Consider the following 16,838-nt stretch of genomic DNA (forward strand, 5'->3'; position numbering starts at 1 on the left):
GACATGCTATCGTAGTGTGCTAGTCAGTTGTAGGTTCGTGGCATTGGGTTGTACTAAGGAACTCATTCTCATTGCCCCTGGTATGCCAGTATTATCAGACTCATGAAGGATTACAGAATGTAGTGCTATATCTGGGAATATCAGCTACTGAAAAACCAACAGTGGAACAAAAGGGGAAAATATGTGGGAATTCATGCAGAAACACTGATTCCCCCGTATAGTGTCTGTAACTTCGGAAGGAGCAAATGTTGGGCTGCATCCTGACCAACTCAGAATCCCTTAGTCAAACCTTGATTGGCAAAATGCAGATTGGTGCGTCTTTCTAATCATATTTCCGAAATATTGTAGGACATTTGAATCTTGCACTTTTTACGATTCTTAATGCAAGAGTACCATTGAAATAAACTCTGAGCTTTAAACAGGCTCGGCCCCTATTATATATGAGCTACTCAGATAGCTGTGCAATATGCAACGGAATGGCAGCATTAAGTGTCTCCCTTAGTTCTAAAATACTCAATATCACCTGCTATATTGTTATGCCTCATGTATAGTCTACAAACACTGGGCATGGATAAACATTGAACAGTGGTAAAACAAATGGGGAACTTACTCAGATTATCTGCTGCTTTCTTTTCCACTGCATCAGAACTTAAAGGAATATCTGCATTGTCGGGCGATGCTTGATACAGGTTAAAGGAATTTCTCTGTTGCAAAAATATACATTAACATGAGTAATACATTACAGTACTCATCTAATCTCAAGATCAGAAAACATAATAGTTAAAATAACATTACTGTAATGACATAACATCTTGTTTTTAAAATAACAGTGTTAATCAGTTCTTTAACTGTACTTTGATTCTCTTCCTCTCTGTTGAAACTCTGGCTATGCCAAAAGGCAATATTTGCAGTACATTAGCAGACCTGTGTCCTTTTCATTTAACCAGTTTTTTGCCAGTGGAACTGGCTGTATGACATGAAAAGATTGCATCTGCAACATTTCAGTTTGTCAATGTTAAAAACTGAGGACAGGTTTTTAAAAAGAAAATATTGTGAAAAAGGTTAAAAAGTTTATTGAAGCGAGTGCTGGTGCATTTTTGACGTTTTGGAAAAAACTGAGCCTCGCTTTGATGGCTCAGTGGAGGGTCTCTGGATTTCAGTAATGATTTAGATCCCCAGATTCCTGTATGAATATGAAGTGGTATAAGAAATCTAGTTCTTGTTACTGGTTCCAAGCTCTCTTTATCTGTTTGCCACCATGCTGCAGGAGCGTGATGCAAAATGATGCCACCCCCCACTGCAGAATGTGGCGATTGGCCCCTGAGTCTTTCATATCTCACAGGTATTCACTGGCCTTGGGCTGAGTAAGGCCCCTCTTTAAGGTTTGGGCCCCCCTGAAAGGTTGTTTCTCCCCTAGTCATGTGTCGTAGTAGCAGGGGCCTGTGTTATACTCCAGCCATACTGGGCTATGCACAAAAGTGCATTTTCGCAGACATAGGTCCTCAAGATTTTTTAATCCTAAAGCAGAAGTTCTTCACCTTTTGACTTCTTATACCTCTTCTTATTCATACAGGTATCCGGGGACTTAAATCATTACTGAAATCCAGAGACCCTCCACTGAGTCATTACTGCTAGCAGAGAACCCCAGACTAAGAATTTTTGATAAGTTAACCTCGAAACAATACACAAAAATATTAAAACAAGCATTCATCAAACCAATACACCAATGATTAAATGTTTCAATTAATTCACAAATGTAGGAGGCTGGCCTGGTTTACAGTGGGTACCTTGGGTACTTACACCTTACAGCAGGTCCAATTATCCCTTATCAGTGAAATGTAGTAGTCTTCTAGCAGCTTAGACTCTTAGAGGTAGCTCAGCAGAGCAGCTTAGGCTGAACTAGAAGATTTGCAAAGCTCCTGCAATACCACTTATAGTTACACAGTACTGAAACACAAGTAAAGACAATACTCAGTGTTACCAAAAATAAAGGTAGTTTATTTGGGTGACACAAGGCCAAAAATATCTTAGAGGCAATACTCCTTCTGGTGGTAAGTTTTATACACAATATATACACACTAGGCACCAAAATAAGGTAAGTAATTAGACATAGAATAGTGCACACAATAGGAAATGCTATAGAATGCAGTGGGAGAAAATAGGTCTAGGGGCAACACAAACCATATACTAAGAAAGTGGAATGTGAATCACAAATTCCCCGCTAGACAAGTGTAGTGTGTAGAGAATCGCTGGGAGAGTCAGAATACAGTAAAGGTAAGTAAATTACCCCACCCCAGAGCCCAGAAAAGCAGGAGTAAAGTACTGCAAGTTTCCTTAGGACACGCTACAAGTTGTAATTAGAGTTACTGCAAGAACCAAGCAAGACTGCAAACAACAAATGGTGGATTCCTGGACCTGAAAATCTGCAAAGGAAGGGGACCAAGTCCAGAAGTCGGAAGAAGTTCCAGGAAAGACAGGAGCCCCTGCCAGCCCAGAAGAGGGTGCAAAAGAAGAGTCCCTGGTTGGACGAAGACTGTAGAAATGCACCCAAGGAAGATGTCAGTGGGATTCTGCATGATGAACTGGATGTCCCACGAAGAGAAGTTAGATGCAGGCGAGTTTTGGCACAAGATTCCTCCAAAAAGCCTTGGTTCCGGCAAAGTGGCGTTTTGCATCAAAGTGGTGCTATCTGGACCCAGGAGGGACCTGGGGGCCTCACCTCTGTGTGAGGAGGAAGAGGGAGCTCTCAGCACTTTAGAGAGCCCACAGAACACCAGATAGCACCCACAGGAGTCCCAGGACATGGGGACAAAGGAGGTACAAAATGAGGTTGGTGCAGCACAACAAAGGAAGGTCACACGCCACCGGACAACAACTCAGCGAGTTGAGCATTGCTGGATAGAGTGCTGGGGACCTGGGCCAGGCTGTGCATGAAGGAATTTTACAAATAGTGCACAGAGGCAGTGAAGTATAATTTGAGTTCTCTGGCACAGTGACAGGTCCTTCTGGTGCAGGGTGAAGACAAGGAGTCCTCAGAGCGTGCCCACTGTGGAAACTGTTGCAGTTGCTCGCTGGAGCTGAAGTTGCAGAGGAAAAGTAGTTCTTCTGGATACTTTGTTGCTATTACAGCGGTTCCTGGAGCAGTCTGCAGTTGATCCGAGGTCAGAGGATGAAGTAGTAGTTGCAGGGGATTCCTGCTGGAAACTCGCAAGTAGAATCTGAAGAGAACCCACAGGATAGAAGCTAAATAGCCCTGAGAGGGGGATTGGCTACCTTATCAGGTATGGACCTATCAGGAAGGGTCTCTGACGTCACCTGCTGGCACTGGCCACTCAGAGGCCTCCAGAGTGCCCCCACACCTTGCAAAGCAAGATGGCTGAAGTCTGGGACACACTGGAGGAGCTCTGGGCACCACCCCTAGGGTGGTGATGGACATGGGAGTGTTCACTCCCCTTCCTTTGTCCAGTTTCGCACCAGAGCAGGCACAAGGGGTCCCTGAACTGGTGTAGACTGGCTTATGCAAGGAGGGCACCATCTGTGCCCTTCAAAGCATTTCCAGAGGCTGGGGGAGGCTACCCCTCCCCAGCCTGTCACACCTATTTCCAAAGGGAGAGGGTGTTACACCCTGCTCCCAAAGGAAATGCTTTGTTCTGCCTTCCTGGGGCTGAGCTGCTCAGACCCAGGAGGGCAGAACCCTGTCTGTGAGGTGGCTGCAGTTGTAGCTGCATTGCAAGCCTCAGAGAGATGGTTTGGCAGTACTGGGGGTCCATGGTGGAGCCCCCAGGATGCATGGAATTGGCACCCCAATACCAGATTTGGAATGGGGGGACAATTCCATGATCTTAGACACCTTACATGGCCATATTCGGGGTTACAATTGTGAAGCTACATATAGGTATTGACCTATATGTTGTGCACACATGTAATGGTGTCCCAGCACTCACAAAGTTCCGGGAATTGGCCGTGAACTATGTGGGTTGCCCTCACACTTAGTAACTTTGCACATAGCATTCATTAAATGAAGGTGACTTATGAGCTACTTAAGTGCAGTGAAAATGGTGGGAAATAATGTGTGCACTATTTCAGGCAGGCTGCAGTGGCAGTCCTGTGAAAGGGTTTGTCTGAGCTCCTCGTGGGTGGCAAAAGAAATGCTGCGGCCCATAAGGATCTCCTGGAACCCCAATGCCCTGGGTATCTAGGTACCATATACTAGGGACGTATAAGGGGGGTCCAGTGTGCCAATTGAAATTGGTAAATGAAGTCACTAGCCTATAGTGACAAATTTAAAAGCAGAGAGACAGCATAAGCACTGAGGTTCTGATTAGCAGACCCTCAGTGACACAGTTAAGGACTATACACACACACACATTAGGTCATAAACTATGGGCACTGGGGTCCTGACCAGCAGGATCCCAGTGAGAGAGGCAAAAACATACTGACATACAGGTAAAAATGGGGGTAACATGCCAAGAAAGATGATACTTTCCTACAACAAGCAAATATAAAAAAGTGATATATTGATCTTAATAGGAAGGTTTGAGCTTTTATAAATTCAATTGATGGCTCCCATCATTGATATCATATTCCTTTTGACGCAGTTACACTGCTGCCACGAACCAATCTGAGGATTCATTTTTAGCCCCAGCTTCGAATTCCTTCACAATTGCACAAAGTTTTAAAATGTTTACTTTTACATTTTGCTTCTTTATTTAAATAAATTGTATTAATCTGGCAATATTATTTTTTTTTTAAGCAGTTGTGGACCCCTTGAATAGTGAACCACATAAAGGATATGATTGCCACGTGAAATGGTAGGAACCTGTATAGTGAACGATGGCTGATGCCGGAGCCCGAAAGCTTTCAAAAGTAAGAGATGGCAGAAGTGTCTATGGATAATATTTATGGAATGAGTGTAACTTTTAATTTTTCTATTTTGCCCACCGCAAGCATATTTTTAATCAAAGCACATGTCTGAGAATCTACTTGGAATCAATAGGATGTTAAAAAGAAAGGAAAGGTCATTAAGAAGTGAGGTAAGATGACATGCCCACTTTTAAAGATGCGTTTCCAGATTATTTGAACTGCATGTAACATCTATCAATTGTTCGGCATTTCATTGTAGAAACTGGCCTACAGATGCGTAACTGTGCCCATTTTTTCGCAAATTTCTAGGTCTCTGTGTCCCACAAAGAAACCTTGGGTGGCCATTGTTTTCTTGGGAGACCATGACAGCTCTGGAATATTTCATGAGAACCACTTCAGAACTGCCTCTACAGCGTATGAATTTTGCCCGATTTGTCTCAAAAATGTACTTTAAAAGCACTTGTTGGTACCATTATCCCAAATATGTTCTGGAGGAATATTTGCGGCCCATAGCCCGTTCCTGAAGTTCTCTAGAGGCTTGCCACTTCCCCTGTCATCTCAGGGCTATTCTAGCCAACTAGATACACTCTGCTACTTTGGAAGTTGATCAGCAGCCTCTGCTGGAACGGTTGATGTGCACAAGTTGTGTTTTATTGCATTAAGTTCAGCAAACTGTGAGGCATACTTTAACGTTTTGCTAGCTGTACGTTTTAAAACTATGCAAAATGCTTTGCTACGTTGACCCCGCATGTAGCATGGTGATGAAAATCCCGTGATTAAGTTACATACAATTGTGCAGACTCTCCGTTGCAGTTCATATGTTGATTGCAACGGAGACATACAGGTATGTACTTGGGCAGACTTGCATCTTGCAAAAGTGGACTGAACAGCACTGGTCTCCATCTCTCACCCAAAGAGCAGCGAATGTTCGCATTGGGCAGCTGAAATGAACAAAGATGTAAAGATTTTAAATAACAGAGGGCCTGATGTACAAACCCAGTTTGCGATCGAAAACCATGCAATTTGCGAAATTGCATGGTTTGCGACCACACAATGGCTTTGTTTTAGCTGCAAAAGCCCTTTTGAGTCAATAAATTCTTCCTGGCTCATAAAAGGACTTTTGTAATTCTGTCCTAATTGCAAATAGTAGGGAACATGAAAGAGGTGCCACCCCCCCGGTTGTGAATTGGAAAAGAATATATGAAAAGTTCACAACCAGAATTGCAATTGCAAACCATTGATGAGTTACTTACCCCTGAGTTGGTGTGGTAACTGATTTACAAAAAGGCAGAGGGGGACCCCCTTTGGGAAGCATGTTGGTCTTGGGGTGAACTTTTCCAAAATGGAAAATTATGGGGCTTATTATGACTTTGGCGGATGGAAAAGCCCATCCGCCGAAGTCCCGATGGGTAGGTTGCCCCAAGTGTGGCATCCTTCCCGCCGGGCCCATTACAAGCTTCCTGCTGGGGCAGCGGGCAGAAACACATTTTACGCCCCCTAGCCCAGCGGGAAACTGTCTACAGCATTGTCTCGGGCTCATAATAAAGCTGGCGGCAATGCTGTAGTGCATAGGGTGCACCAGCACCTGTCGCATGTTCGCTGTCTGCTTTGCGACGGGGCCAGCCAGGGGGGCCCCTGCACTGCCCATGCTAAGTGCATGGGCAGTGCAGGAGATCCCCTGGGGCATGCTGCACCCTGTCTCTGCTATCCTTTTCATGGCAGGGTTACTGCCATGAAATCGCTGGTGGAGAAGGGGGTCGTAATTCCCAGGGCAGCACTGCTTGCAGCACTGCCCTGGCAGATTAGGACCACCAGCACTGCCAGACTGTTGTGTAGTCGAAATCTGGTGGTGCTGGAGGTCTGACCGCGGCACTACCACCATGGTCGTAATATGGCGCTCAGACCGCCGCATTAGCGGAGGTCCGACCACCACCCTGGCGGGTCGTAATGAGGCCCAATATGTTTTAAAGCAGCACAGGTTCCTTTAAGGAACACAGCCTGCTTTTTAACAACAAAAAATTTTTCTTTTGGAATGCAATCAAGGGGATGGTGGTCTGCTGCCCCTTGCAGGCCACCATCCCCGTTATTTTGGACAATCACAGGGGGTCGTAAATTGTGACCTGCTTAATAAATATTAATTAGGCAGGTGAATCTACAACCCCCTGTGAGTCAAGGTTTTGGAAACCAACATATTAGTACAAAGGTCGATTTACAAAATACTGTTCCATTTACAAAAAGCTATTGCGCATACTGTGAATGGAATAATAGTGCCATAGAGGGACACTATTAAGCTTTAGAGACCAGAACAATATGTCAGGTTACATACATCTTAATCAGTCTCATACTTCACACACACAAGCTATCAATAGGACAGCACACATTTTGTGAGTCAAAGCAGAACCTTTTCAGGATTCAGAGATTTTGTGTTGAGACCTTATAGCTGTCCCTTCAGAAACAGAAAGTGTTCAAACTCAGAGTCCTCCCTGCAGAGCTGACTGATTTTACATGCATAGGCAAAAAGAACAGATGGTGGGTGGAATGCTCAACAATGCAAACATTCACCCCGTCACAAAGATCTGGGTTCAATCCATCAATTTTTTGCCCACAACGCCACCCCAGTTTGGACCCAGCCATGTGAAAATCAGTCTTGACCCTGGTCCCCATGGGAACAGTCCACCACAAACTGCCAAACAATGGATTAAACCACAAACCGGTCCCAGGATGCTAGTTTAATGACTGCCATCAAATCAAGCTTTATTCGGTTTCAGAGCAAACCATAAAAGCAACATAATTTAATACATCACAACAATAAAAAGATATAAAAAACTGATAGACCACATTTAATACATGCAAAACCGTGAATAAAAACATTGAATACAATCCGTAAAGCCCTAACAGCAATAAATCATGCATTAACTCCTTAATATATTTGAGCCAGGCAACATGAAGAGAATGATCTAGGGAAAGCCAATCCTTCAGGATCTACTTGCTCAACTTAGTTTCACTTCTTGTCCAAATGTCAACCCAAAGCAAAAGTGGGCAAAGTGCCATTATATCAGTTTTCCTGTAAACAATTCACCCCATAACTTTTAATAAAGTATATCCAAATTGAATCCTTGATTTTAGCAGCAAGCCTTGCAATATTCCAGCTTATCAGGTTAAGTACCTTAGATTCAGTTTCAATCGGACCTTCAGAAGAAGGTTTAGGTGATACCTGGGTGACATTACTAGATAACTCATATGCTTCAATTCAGTCACAAACATCAAAAGAGCTCAATGGGGCATATCTGTTGGAGATATTCAAATTGAAGGGGGCAAGAGTTTCCCCGCACCAATCTGGGGCTTTATTCTTTGTAGAATGCCAGGATGCAGGCCCCCATGCCTCAGGCCTATAGAAGAATCCCAGGGGGAGAGCTACTAAGGAAGAGGTAGTGCTATTGTTGGACCGGCCTACGGATGCAAGAACTTGACCTGAAATTATGGGTCTGTTAAAGTTTATTATCACACAGTCCCCTGCAAAGTTTTTCATATATTTGCCAGTCCAATTTACCCTTCTTACCAAATTAAGCCACTCATCAATATGTGCCTCCAGTGAAAAATGTAGCCCAAGCCAGTGAATAACCTCATTCTTTTAATTGAGTATGACTTTCGGAAGTGAAGGATTTAAGCAGAGGTGTGTTGCCTAACACCACCATGTATGGGATAGTTCCTGAAGGTAGGTTAAAAACATTATCATTCTTTAAAGTGTGCAGGTGCTCTCAATTTAAGATAATGGAATCCCCTAATAGCAAGCCCTGTAGATTAAGCTGAGGGGGCTTTCCGCAAGGCTCATTCTCACTAAGTCAGAGGGTGACAGGAACATCTTTTCTTGCATCAATATAATGGAGATTCGGCTGGTCAACCTGGACAGAAGCTAGCTATGGTAAGGTTTGCTGCACAATAGCCTCATATATAGAACAGGCTCACATGAAACCAACAACCCTATCCTTAACTTTAGAAGGTGCAAGGGAGGCAGTAACCACAGGATAAGGGGCAACCACAGGTGCCACAGAGGGCAATGTAGACGTTTTTAAGTTGATTAATTCAGTTTCAATCACAGTCAAACGTTCAGAAATCAGCTTCAATTTTACATCCAAGGCACCAATAAGTCTTTCATAAACAAATATCCAATAAGCCCTTCATCATATCTTATCACAAGCCACAGAATCCCTCATCAGATTTTTAGAAATTATACACAGGTAAGGATTTATTACACACTTCCACTCTCTTTCTTTTACCTTTTGGGACATTACACACTGAAGATACAACCTGTATTTCATGTTCCAAGGGCACAGAAGACACACCAGACAATGACACAGAAGAGTCAACAGTGTGATTGGGTGAGCTTGGATCTGCAGAAGCACAGGAAGTTACAGGCCCCATGCCATGAGCCATTGGCAAATGCTCAGCAAGAGTCACAGGAGGGGAGAAGGAAAGAGAAAGGGCAGCGCTCTGCTAACTCAATTTCTTTGTTGAGAACACCCACAGCATGCTTGTAGGGTCATGCTCACAAGTAGGAAAGAATGTTAAGAAGGAAAGAATGTTATGGGGATGAAGGTTCCAGGTGGGGAGCTTTAGAATGGAGAGTGTGGGAGCAGAGGAAGCTGTGGCTGGGAAGTAGCTGGGAGTTATGTTGGAGGTTCATGTTGTTTCTACTGTAATAAAGAATATACATCAACAACCACTTCCGTGTGGCTGCTACATAAGTTGGCGACGAGGAACACTCTGCGCAGGGGGCAGAGTAATACATCATAACTCCCAACCCCTGGTTATTAACTGAAGATACCGAATGGCGGTTCAAGTAAGTGCAGAATCTACATGTAAAGTGGATATGCAGGTGTACATCTGGATTGAAATCACCGAAATTACATCAAGGAACAACATCGGAAAGCGGCAAGTAACCTTAAATTTAATTACTAATTGAGGACAGCAATGGTCGTTGCGCACGTGGAGGGGGACAGCAACGGTCGATGCGCGCATGGAGGGTTTTAAATTAAACCAAGCCCCACGTGCTGTTGCTTAGCAAGCACGTTTCGTTCTGCGCGCGCGATTATTCTTCTGCGAGCCAGAAGAGAACCAAGACCCACGCGCTGTTGCTTAGCAAGCGCGCTTCGTTCTGCACGCCCGATTATTCTGCCGCGAGCCAGAAGAGATCGGAGGTTTTGATCTCTTCGAGCGTGGAGCGAGAGAAAGCCGTGGAGCGAGAGCAGAGCGGAAAGAGATCAGACATCTGGAAGCTTACCTGTATTAAAAGGCTGTACAAATGGATCTTCCGTCCTCCTTAGCGAAGGAGAGGAAGTTGAACTGACGACTTGGTGGCGTGGCAGGGTGATCTTTACCTCCTGTTGCCTGACCCATAGAAAGAGAAAAAGGACTACGAAAAGAAGAAAGAAGATAGAAAAAGAAGAAGGACTAGGAAGATTAGAGGGGCTGTATAGTGAATAGGATTTCAGAAGAAAAGGAGATTCTAATTACAATAACTGATAAAACACTTTATTAGAGCTATTATTTTAACTTGTTATTTTAAATTATTATTTTAGTTTCTTAATTTAGATTGTTATTTTAGTAATTTTTGGTAGTTTGTTATATTACATTTTTCTTGCAGGATGGCTGAACAGAACATGTCTTCACCATCATGTTTTCTACCTGTACCAGGTGAACCAACCATAGCGTGGAAGAGATGGAAGAATATATTTTCTACTTATTTATTAGCCATAGCAGGCGATAGGTATAGTCCCATAAGAAAAAAAGCGATATTACTACATCATCTAGGGGCGGAAGGGAGAAGAGTTTATGATGACTCACCTGAAATACCTTTGAGTACTGGTGAAGGACAGCCTTTGAATGTTTATGAAATGTCACTACAAATGTTGGAGAAACATTTTACTCCCAAATTGAATATAGTATTTGAACGTCATAAATTATTTTCCCGTGTTCAAGGTCAGGATGAGGATATAGGGGGTCATTACAACATTGGCGGTAAAATGCGCTTACTGCCGTGCAGAAGACCGCCAATACACCGCCACGGCGGCGGCATTCCGCCACAGCTATTATGACACACACAACCATACAATCCCCACATTTCACTCCACCACACATATTACCTCTTCCGGTCATCTCAACTAATACTTACTTCCCTGACACACACCCATCACCTCTTACACACCTCATACATTCATATCCAAAACACAGCAACACCCCATCTAACACTCAAATTCCACTTAGCAGCACTAACTCACATACAAATCCCTCACCAAAAACAACAACACCAATATCCCCTCTCACTATTCCACAAAAACAAGACCGACCACAAACATCAACACATCAAAGCAACACAAACTTACATTACACTCATCGTCATCCCCACTCCCACCCCCAGAACTACACAAAGGATACAAATTCCATCCTATCTCCACCCCTACCCCCCACTCTTCACAAACACCTACCACAAGCACCCCATCCCAGCAACATTAATTCACTCGCCTCTCCTCCATTGCACAATTTAGAGCCTTACATCATGATCCACATGCTCCTCCACCACCCCTAACCCATACTCCATCCACACTAAACAAACGCAAACAAAATAAAAAACATGCCACTCATAGCAACCTTGCATCCCCTTGTCTGTTTCATAATAAAACTACCCTACAAAAAACACTACACTCCTCATGGCTCTCTCAGCCACCAAGTCCACCTCCCACACACACAGACCCAACAAAATGCCTCCTTAACCTGTTGGAAGAGGAACACTATATTGAAAAGCAAGACTATTGTGAGCCTCAAACAGTTATCACAACTAGCAACACTCCTGCTTCAAGCTCACATTACACTACTTACCCTTCTACTAAACAAAACAACACTACCACTAACACACCTTATCTAAACTGCCAGCTCATAACTGCTCGATCACTCTAAAAAAACAAGCACCACGTCTACGACCTGCTCACAGACACACAACCTGACTTACTATTCATTACGGAATCCTGGTTGGGAGATGACATGGCACCAGTGTTGCACGAAGCCTTTCCTCCGGGCTATCAAACCATCACACAAAACCGTATAGGCAAGAGAGGAGGTGGACTAGCTATTATATTCAAACAGGCAATAAACCTCAGTAAAACAGACAACATCTCAATACAAGGTTGTGAAGCCCTCCTTACCAGATGCCACCCTACTCCAACTTCCTCCTGTAACTTTCTCCTCCTTTACAGACCTCCACCTAACAACTTCACTTTCCCAGATGCTTTTCTTGACACAGTCTCAAACCTTATTACACTATACTCCAATCTATGCATTCTTGAGGATCTAAACATTTGGTTTGACAAACCCAATATGCCCCATCCAAAAGCTATCACCACTGGCCTACTCACATTGAACCTACATCAGATTGTACACAATCCCACACACATCGCTGGTCACATCCTAAATGTCATTTTTGCTAAGCCTGAACTCGTTACTATTCATAGCATCACAGCAACCTCCTGGTCAGACCACCATCTGATAACTTTCCGACAGACAACTCCACAAATCAACACACCCCACAACCACTTACATACATACACCTATCGACCATGGAGCAAACTCAATTTGGATCACTTAGAAACACAACTAACAGCAAACACAGATCTAGATACAATTAATTCTGTACCAAAACTTTATGAGTGGCTACAGGAAGCTTTTCATGTCCTAATACCACTCAGAAAAATTAAACACGACAAAATAAAACCAACACCTTGGAGAAACACAGAACTTAAAAAGATAAAGCAACAAATCAGAAAGTTGCAGCGGACCTGGCTCAAAACAAACAACAATCAAGACAAACTGCAGCTACACAAACTTAACAGGATATACAAATCATCAATCAAAAAAGCTAAAAAAGATACTACTCAGACAGAATTCGAAAACCTACATGCATGGAAGGAAGTCATCCCACCACTCAAGATTTCACAAACAAATTGGCAACTCACTACACAACCAAGGCAGACACATTGGACTCCTATTTAAAACAGAAGAAAACCATCAGCACCAACCCCTTTACTAAAATACCCTTTAAGAATAAACCATCCCAACCTCTACAGTCCTTCAAACAAATATCCCAGGAGGAATTTATGGATTTGGTCAAAGCAAGCAGACCTTCTGACCCTTGCCCACCACAAATCTTCAAGAACATCCTGCTATCTACTTCTGCTGCCACACCTGTAAGAAGAATCATCAACAACTCTTTAACTTCAGGAACTTTTCCTGCAGACCTGAAAAAGGCATACATACGACCATTATTAAAGAAAACAAACCTAGACCCGCAAGACCCCAACAACTACAGACCTATCACAAATGGACCTTTCCTGGGAAAATTGATAGAAAGAGCAGCATTCGCCCAGATGTCACAATTCATTGAAGACAATTCTATACTTTCAGACTTCCAAACTGGATTCCGCCCAGGAAGAAGCACTGAATTGGCACTCATGGCAATCTGGGACGATCTTAAAAACACAGTCGACCGAAATGGAGTTGCTGCACTACTTCTCTTGGACCTCTCAGCTGCCTTTGATACGGTTGACCATGACACCCTAACTCAAAGACTGCACGAAGCCGGCATACAAGGGATTGCTCTCAACCTCGATTACTTCCTATCTCCAAAAAAGAGTGAATATCATCCACTCGCCCCCATTCTCGTCCGAACCCTACCTCACAAAAGCAGGGGTTCCCCAAGGGTCAATCATCTGACCTTTGCTTTTCAACATCTACATGATATCTTTACCAGAACTGATCAATGATTTCCATCTCACATGCTACAACTATGCAGATGACACACAAATACTACTTAAATTAGAAGACCCCAAAAACATTGAAAACTCACAAATCTTCAGTTGCCTCAGAGCCGTTGATCAGTGGATGACCTGGAGCCATCTCAAACTAAATACCTCCAAAACAGAAATACTCATATGTGGTGACTGGAAAAATTATGACCCTCTGTGCGTCTGGCCTGACAATCTCGGACCACCTCCTCAATTATCCAAGGAAGTTAAAAACCTAGGAATCACCATGGATTCCAAGCTAACTATGAATGCCCAAGTAGACAAATTAGCACGCACAAGCTTCATCACCTTAAAGACTTTACGACGCATCTTCCCCCACCTCGGATTTCCAAACAAGGTGCAAGCTACTATCTCACTTGTACTATCCAAACTGGATTATGCCAATAGCCTCTACCATGGATCATCTCTATCTGTTATGAAAAAACTACAACGTATCCAGAATTCCACAGCCAGGCTACTACTACATATAAAGCCGCAAGCCCACATCTCCCCTGCCTTGAGAGCACTACACTGGTTACCCGTTGCCAGAAGATGCACTTTCAAGCTGCTTTATATCACCCACAAAGCTATACATGGAACAGGACCGCTTTTTATCAGAAAGAAAATTACCAAATACATCCAACAAAGAACCCTCCGCTCAAGACTGGCACCCTGCCTTAGAACACCACCATACAAGAAAAAGAGTGTAGGTGGTACATCCTTCTCCGTCCAAGCAGCCAAACTATGGAATTCATTACCCCCAACTATAAGAGCCACAGATAACTTTCTTGTATTCAGAAAACTACTCAAGAGTTGGCTCTTTCCTTCATAACCACCTTTTTCAAACAACTATGAACTGCATATGCCTATGTGGATAAATATTTTTTTCAGATTATATGTATATTTCTATTTATTTATAGTTTCTTTGGAAAATATGTATTGCTACTGTCATAACAATAAAATACACACACACTCTTTAAACCTGTCTGACTATTTTTACCCATGATTCTAATTATGTGTTGTATGTGCACATGTGTGTGTATTCATGTGTGTGTGTGTATATATATATATATATATATATATATATATATGTGTATGTATGTGTATATGTTGTTTCTGTGCTTGGCATGTTCGTGGATCATTGCATGGCTCCTGGTTTTGGGTTGTTATACTAGATATCTATGAATTCCTGCTCTCATCTTATCACACTTATCTACTCATCACTCTTATGTCATGTCTCTATCAAACTATCCTCCATTCTCACTCTGACTCATCCCAAATCCCTTCTACCACTTTCATCTCCTAAATATCTCTGCCTAAGCTCTTCCCTCCACCTCCACATCTAACTCACCAAACCTCACTCTACCTCTGTGACCTCCCACACAACCCTACTAAATTCTCCTGCATTCATCTCACCCTGCTACTATGCTCTCCCTAACCCTTCCACATACTCTTCCCCCCCACCCCGCTTTATTCATCCCAAGCATTTGGGTTGAGTAAATGAAGGATATACTCCCAATTACCACTTCTGGATTTCTTTCCTCCTCCACTCCTCCATTACTCCAGTCAATCTAACTAACAAACTCTCATATCCCCGGCTCAAATTAACTCAGAATAATATTAAAACTGTACTCATTATTAAACGATACTAATCCATTACTAATTCTTGTTGGGTTCCGGAGTAGCGTGCTACTCATCGAAAAGCGCTTCGACGCCTCGTCAGGGGTAGTAAGCGCTATATAAATACGATTACAATACGATTACAATACATCTTGGAATCCGCCGAAAATCAGACACCCACACAACACCGCCACACCAAAGGTCAGTGATAAACTGGCGGAAACAAATCCTCCACCTCCACGCCAACAGAAACACGCCCATTCTATTACGACCCACGAATCCACACGGCGGTCTTTCAACCGCGGTATTCCATTGGTGGTACACACCCCCGTGCTCCAAATACACACACATCTCCAAAACACCGCCACATTGGACAATTCCAAATACACACACCTGATACACATACACACACCACTCCCACACACCCAATACAATATAAAACACACACTCACATCACCCACAAACCCCTACTACCAAAAATCAGAGACGAAGGCGACAGAGAGAGAGCACAGAATAGACAACCCCACCACACAGAGGCACACAACACCATCACCCACACAACATCCACGCACAAAACACCACACACCACTACACTCACCACAACCATCACCACCCCACACATCACCCACACCACCCCATGGCACGCCAAAGACACCCCCGCTTCTCCGAGGAGGAGCTCAGCGTCATGGTGGAGGAAATCGTACGGGTAGAGCCACAGCTATTTGGCTCACAGGTATAGCACACATCCATAGCCAGGAAGATGGAGTTATGGCGCAGAATAGTGGACAGGGTGAACGCCGTGGGACAGCACCCAAGAAATAGGGAGGGCATCAGGGAGAGGTGGAACGACCTACGGGGGAAGGTGCATTCAACGGTCTCCAGGCACAACATCGCGGTACAGCGGACTGGCGGCGGACCCCCACCTTCTCCCCCACAACTAACAACATGGGAGGAGCAAGTCTTGACCATCTTGCATCCTGAGGGCCTCGCAGGAGTCGGTGGAAGATGGGACACTGGTAAGTCAAATCTTAACTATCATATCCCCCACCCTACCTGCATGCTATCACACACCCCCTCCCTCACCCCCTCCCCTATCACTACAACTCCTCACTAATGTACCCATGACATCAACCACCCATCCCAACTCCAATCCCTGCATGACACAACTAAGCATGGACACCCAGCACTAAAACATGCCCACTGCACATACCCAGTACACCCCCACAACCATCACCACACAAACCCACACACAGGAATGCTTGCACTGGGGTACACAAACACCCACCCATTGCACCCCATTATACACACACATGCAATAATCATGCTCTTATGCCCATGCAGGAACATGAAGGACTGTCACCACACCAGAGGGTCCAGACAACACCACTCTACCCCCAGAAGAGGCCCACAGTGACAAGAGCAGCTCTGCCCTATTGGATCCTGATGACCAGCCCGGACCATCGTGGGCCTCGGGACAGTCGGTTCCCCTTGCACAGGCACAGCCCAACACCGACCTTCCAC

General features: G+C 44.0%; 1 protein-coding gene across 1 annotated transcript in view; it reads right to left on the reverse strand.

The window, feature by feature from the left end:
- LOC138302725 (dentin sialophosphoprotein-like) overlaps positions 1 to 16,838 on the reverse strand; it is a 471,849-nt gene that overhangs the window by 264,577 nt on the left and 190,434 nt on the right. Inside the window, exon 5 of the mRNA XM_069242597.1 lies at positions 611 to 704. Within this exon, the coding sequence (XP_069098698.1) occupies positions 611 to 704 (94 nt within the window). The remainder of the gene's footprint in view (positions 1 to 610; positions 705 to 16,838) is intronic.

This window comes from Pleurodeles waltl, chromosome 1_2, assembly GCF_031143425.1.
Source record: "Pleurodeles waltl isolate 20211129_DDA chromosome 1_2, aPleWal1.hap1.20221129, whole genome shotgun sequence".
Classification (NCBI taxonomy): Eukaryota; Metazoa; Chordata; class Amphibia; order Caudata; family Salamandridae; genus Pleurodeles; species Pleurodeles waltl.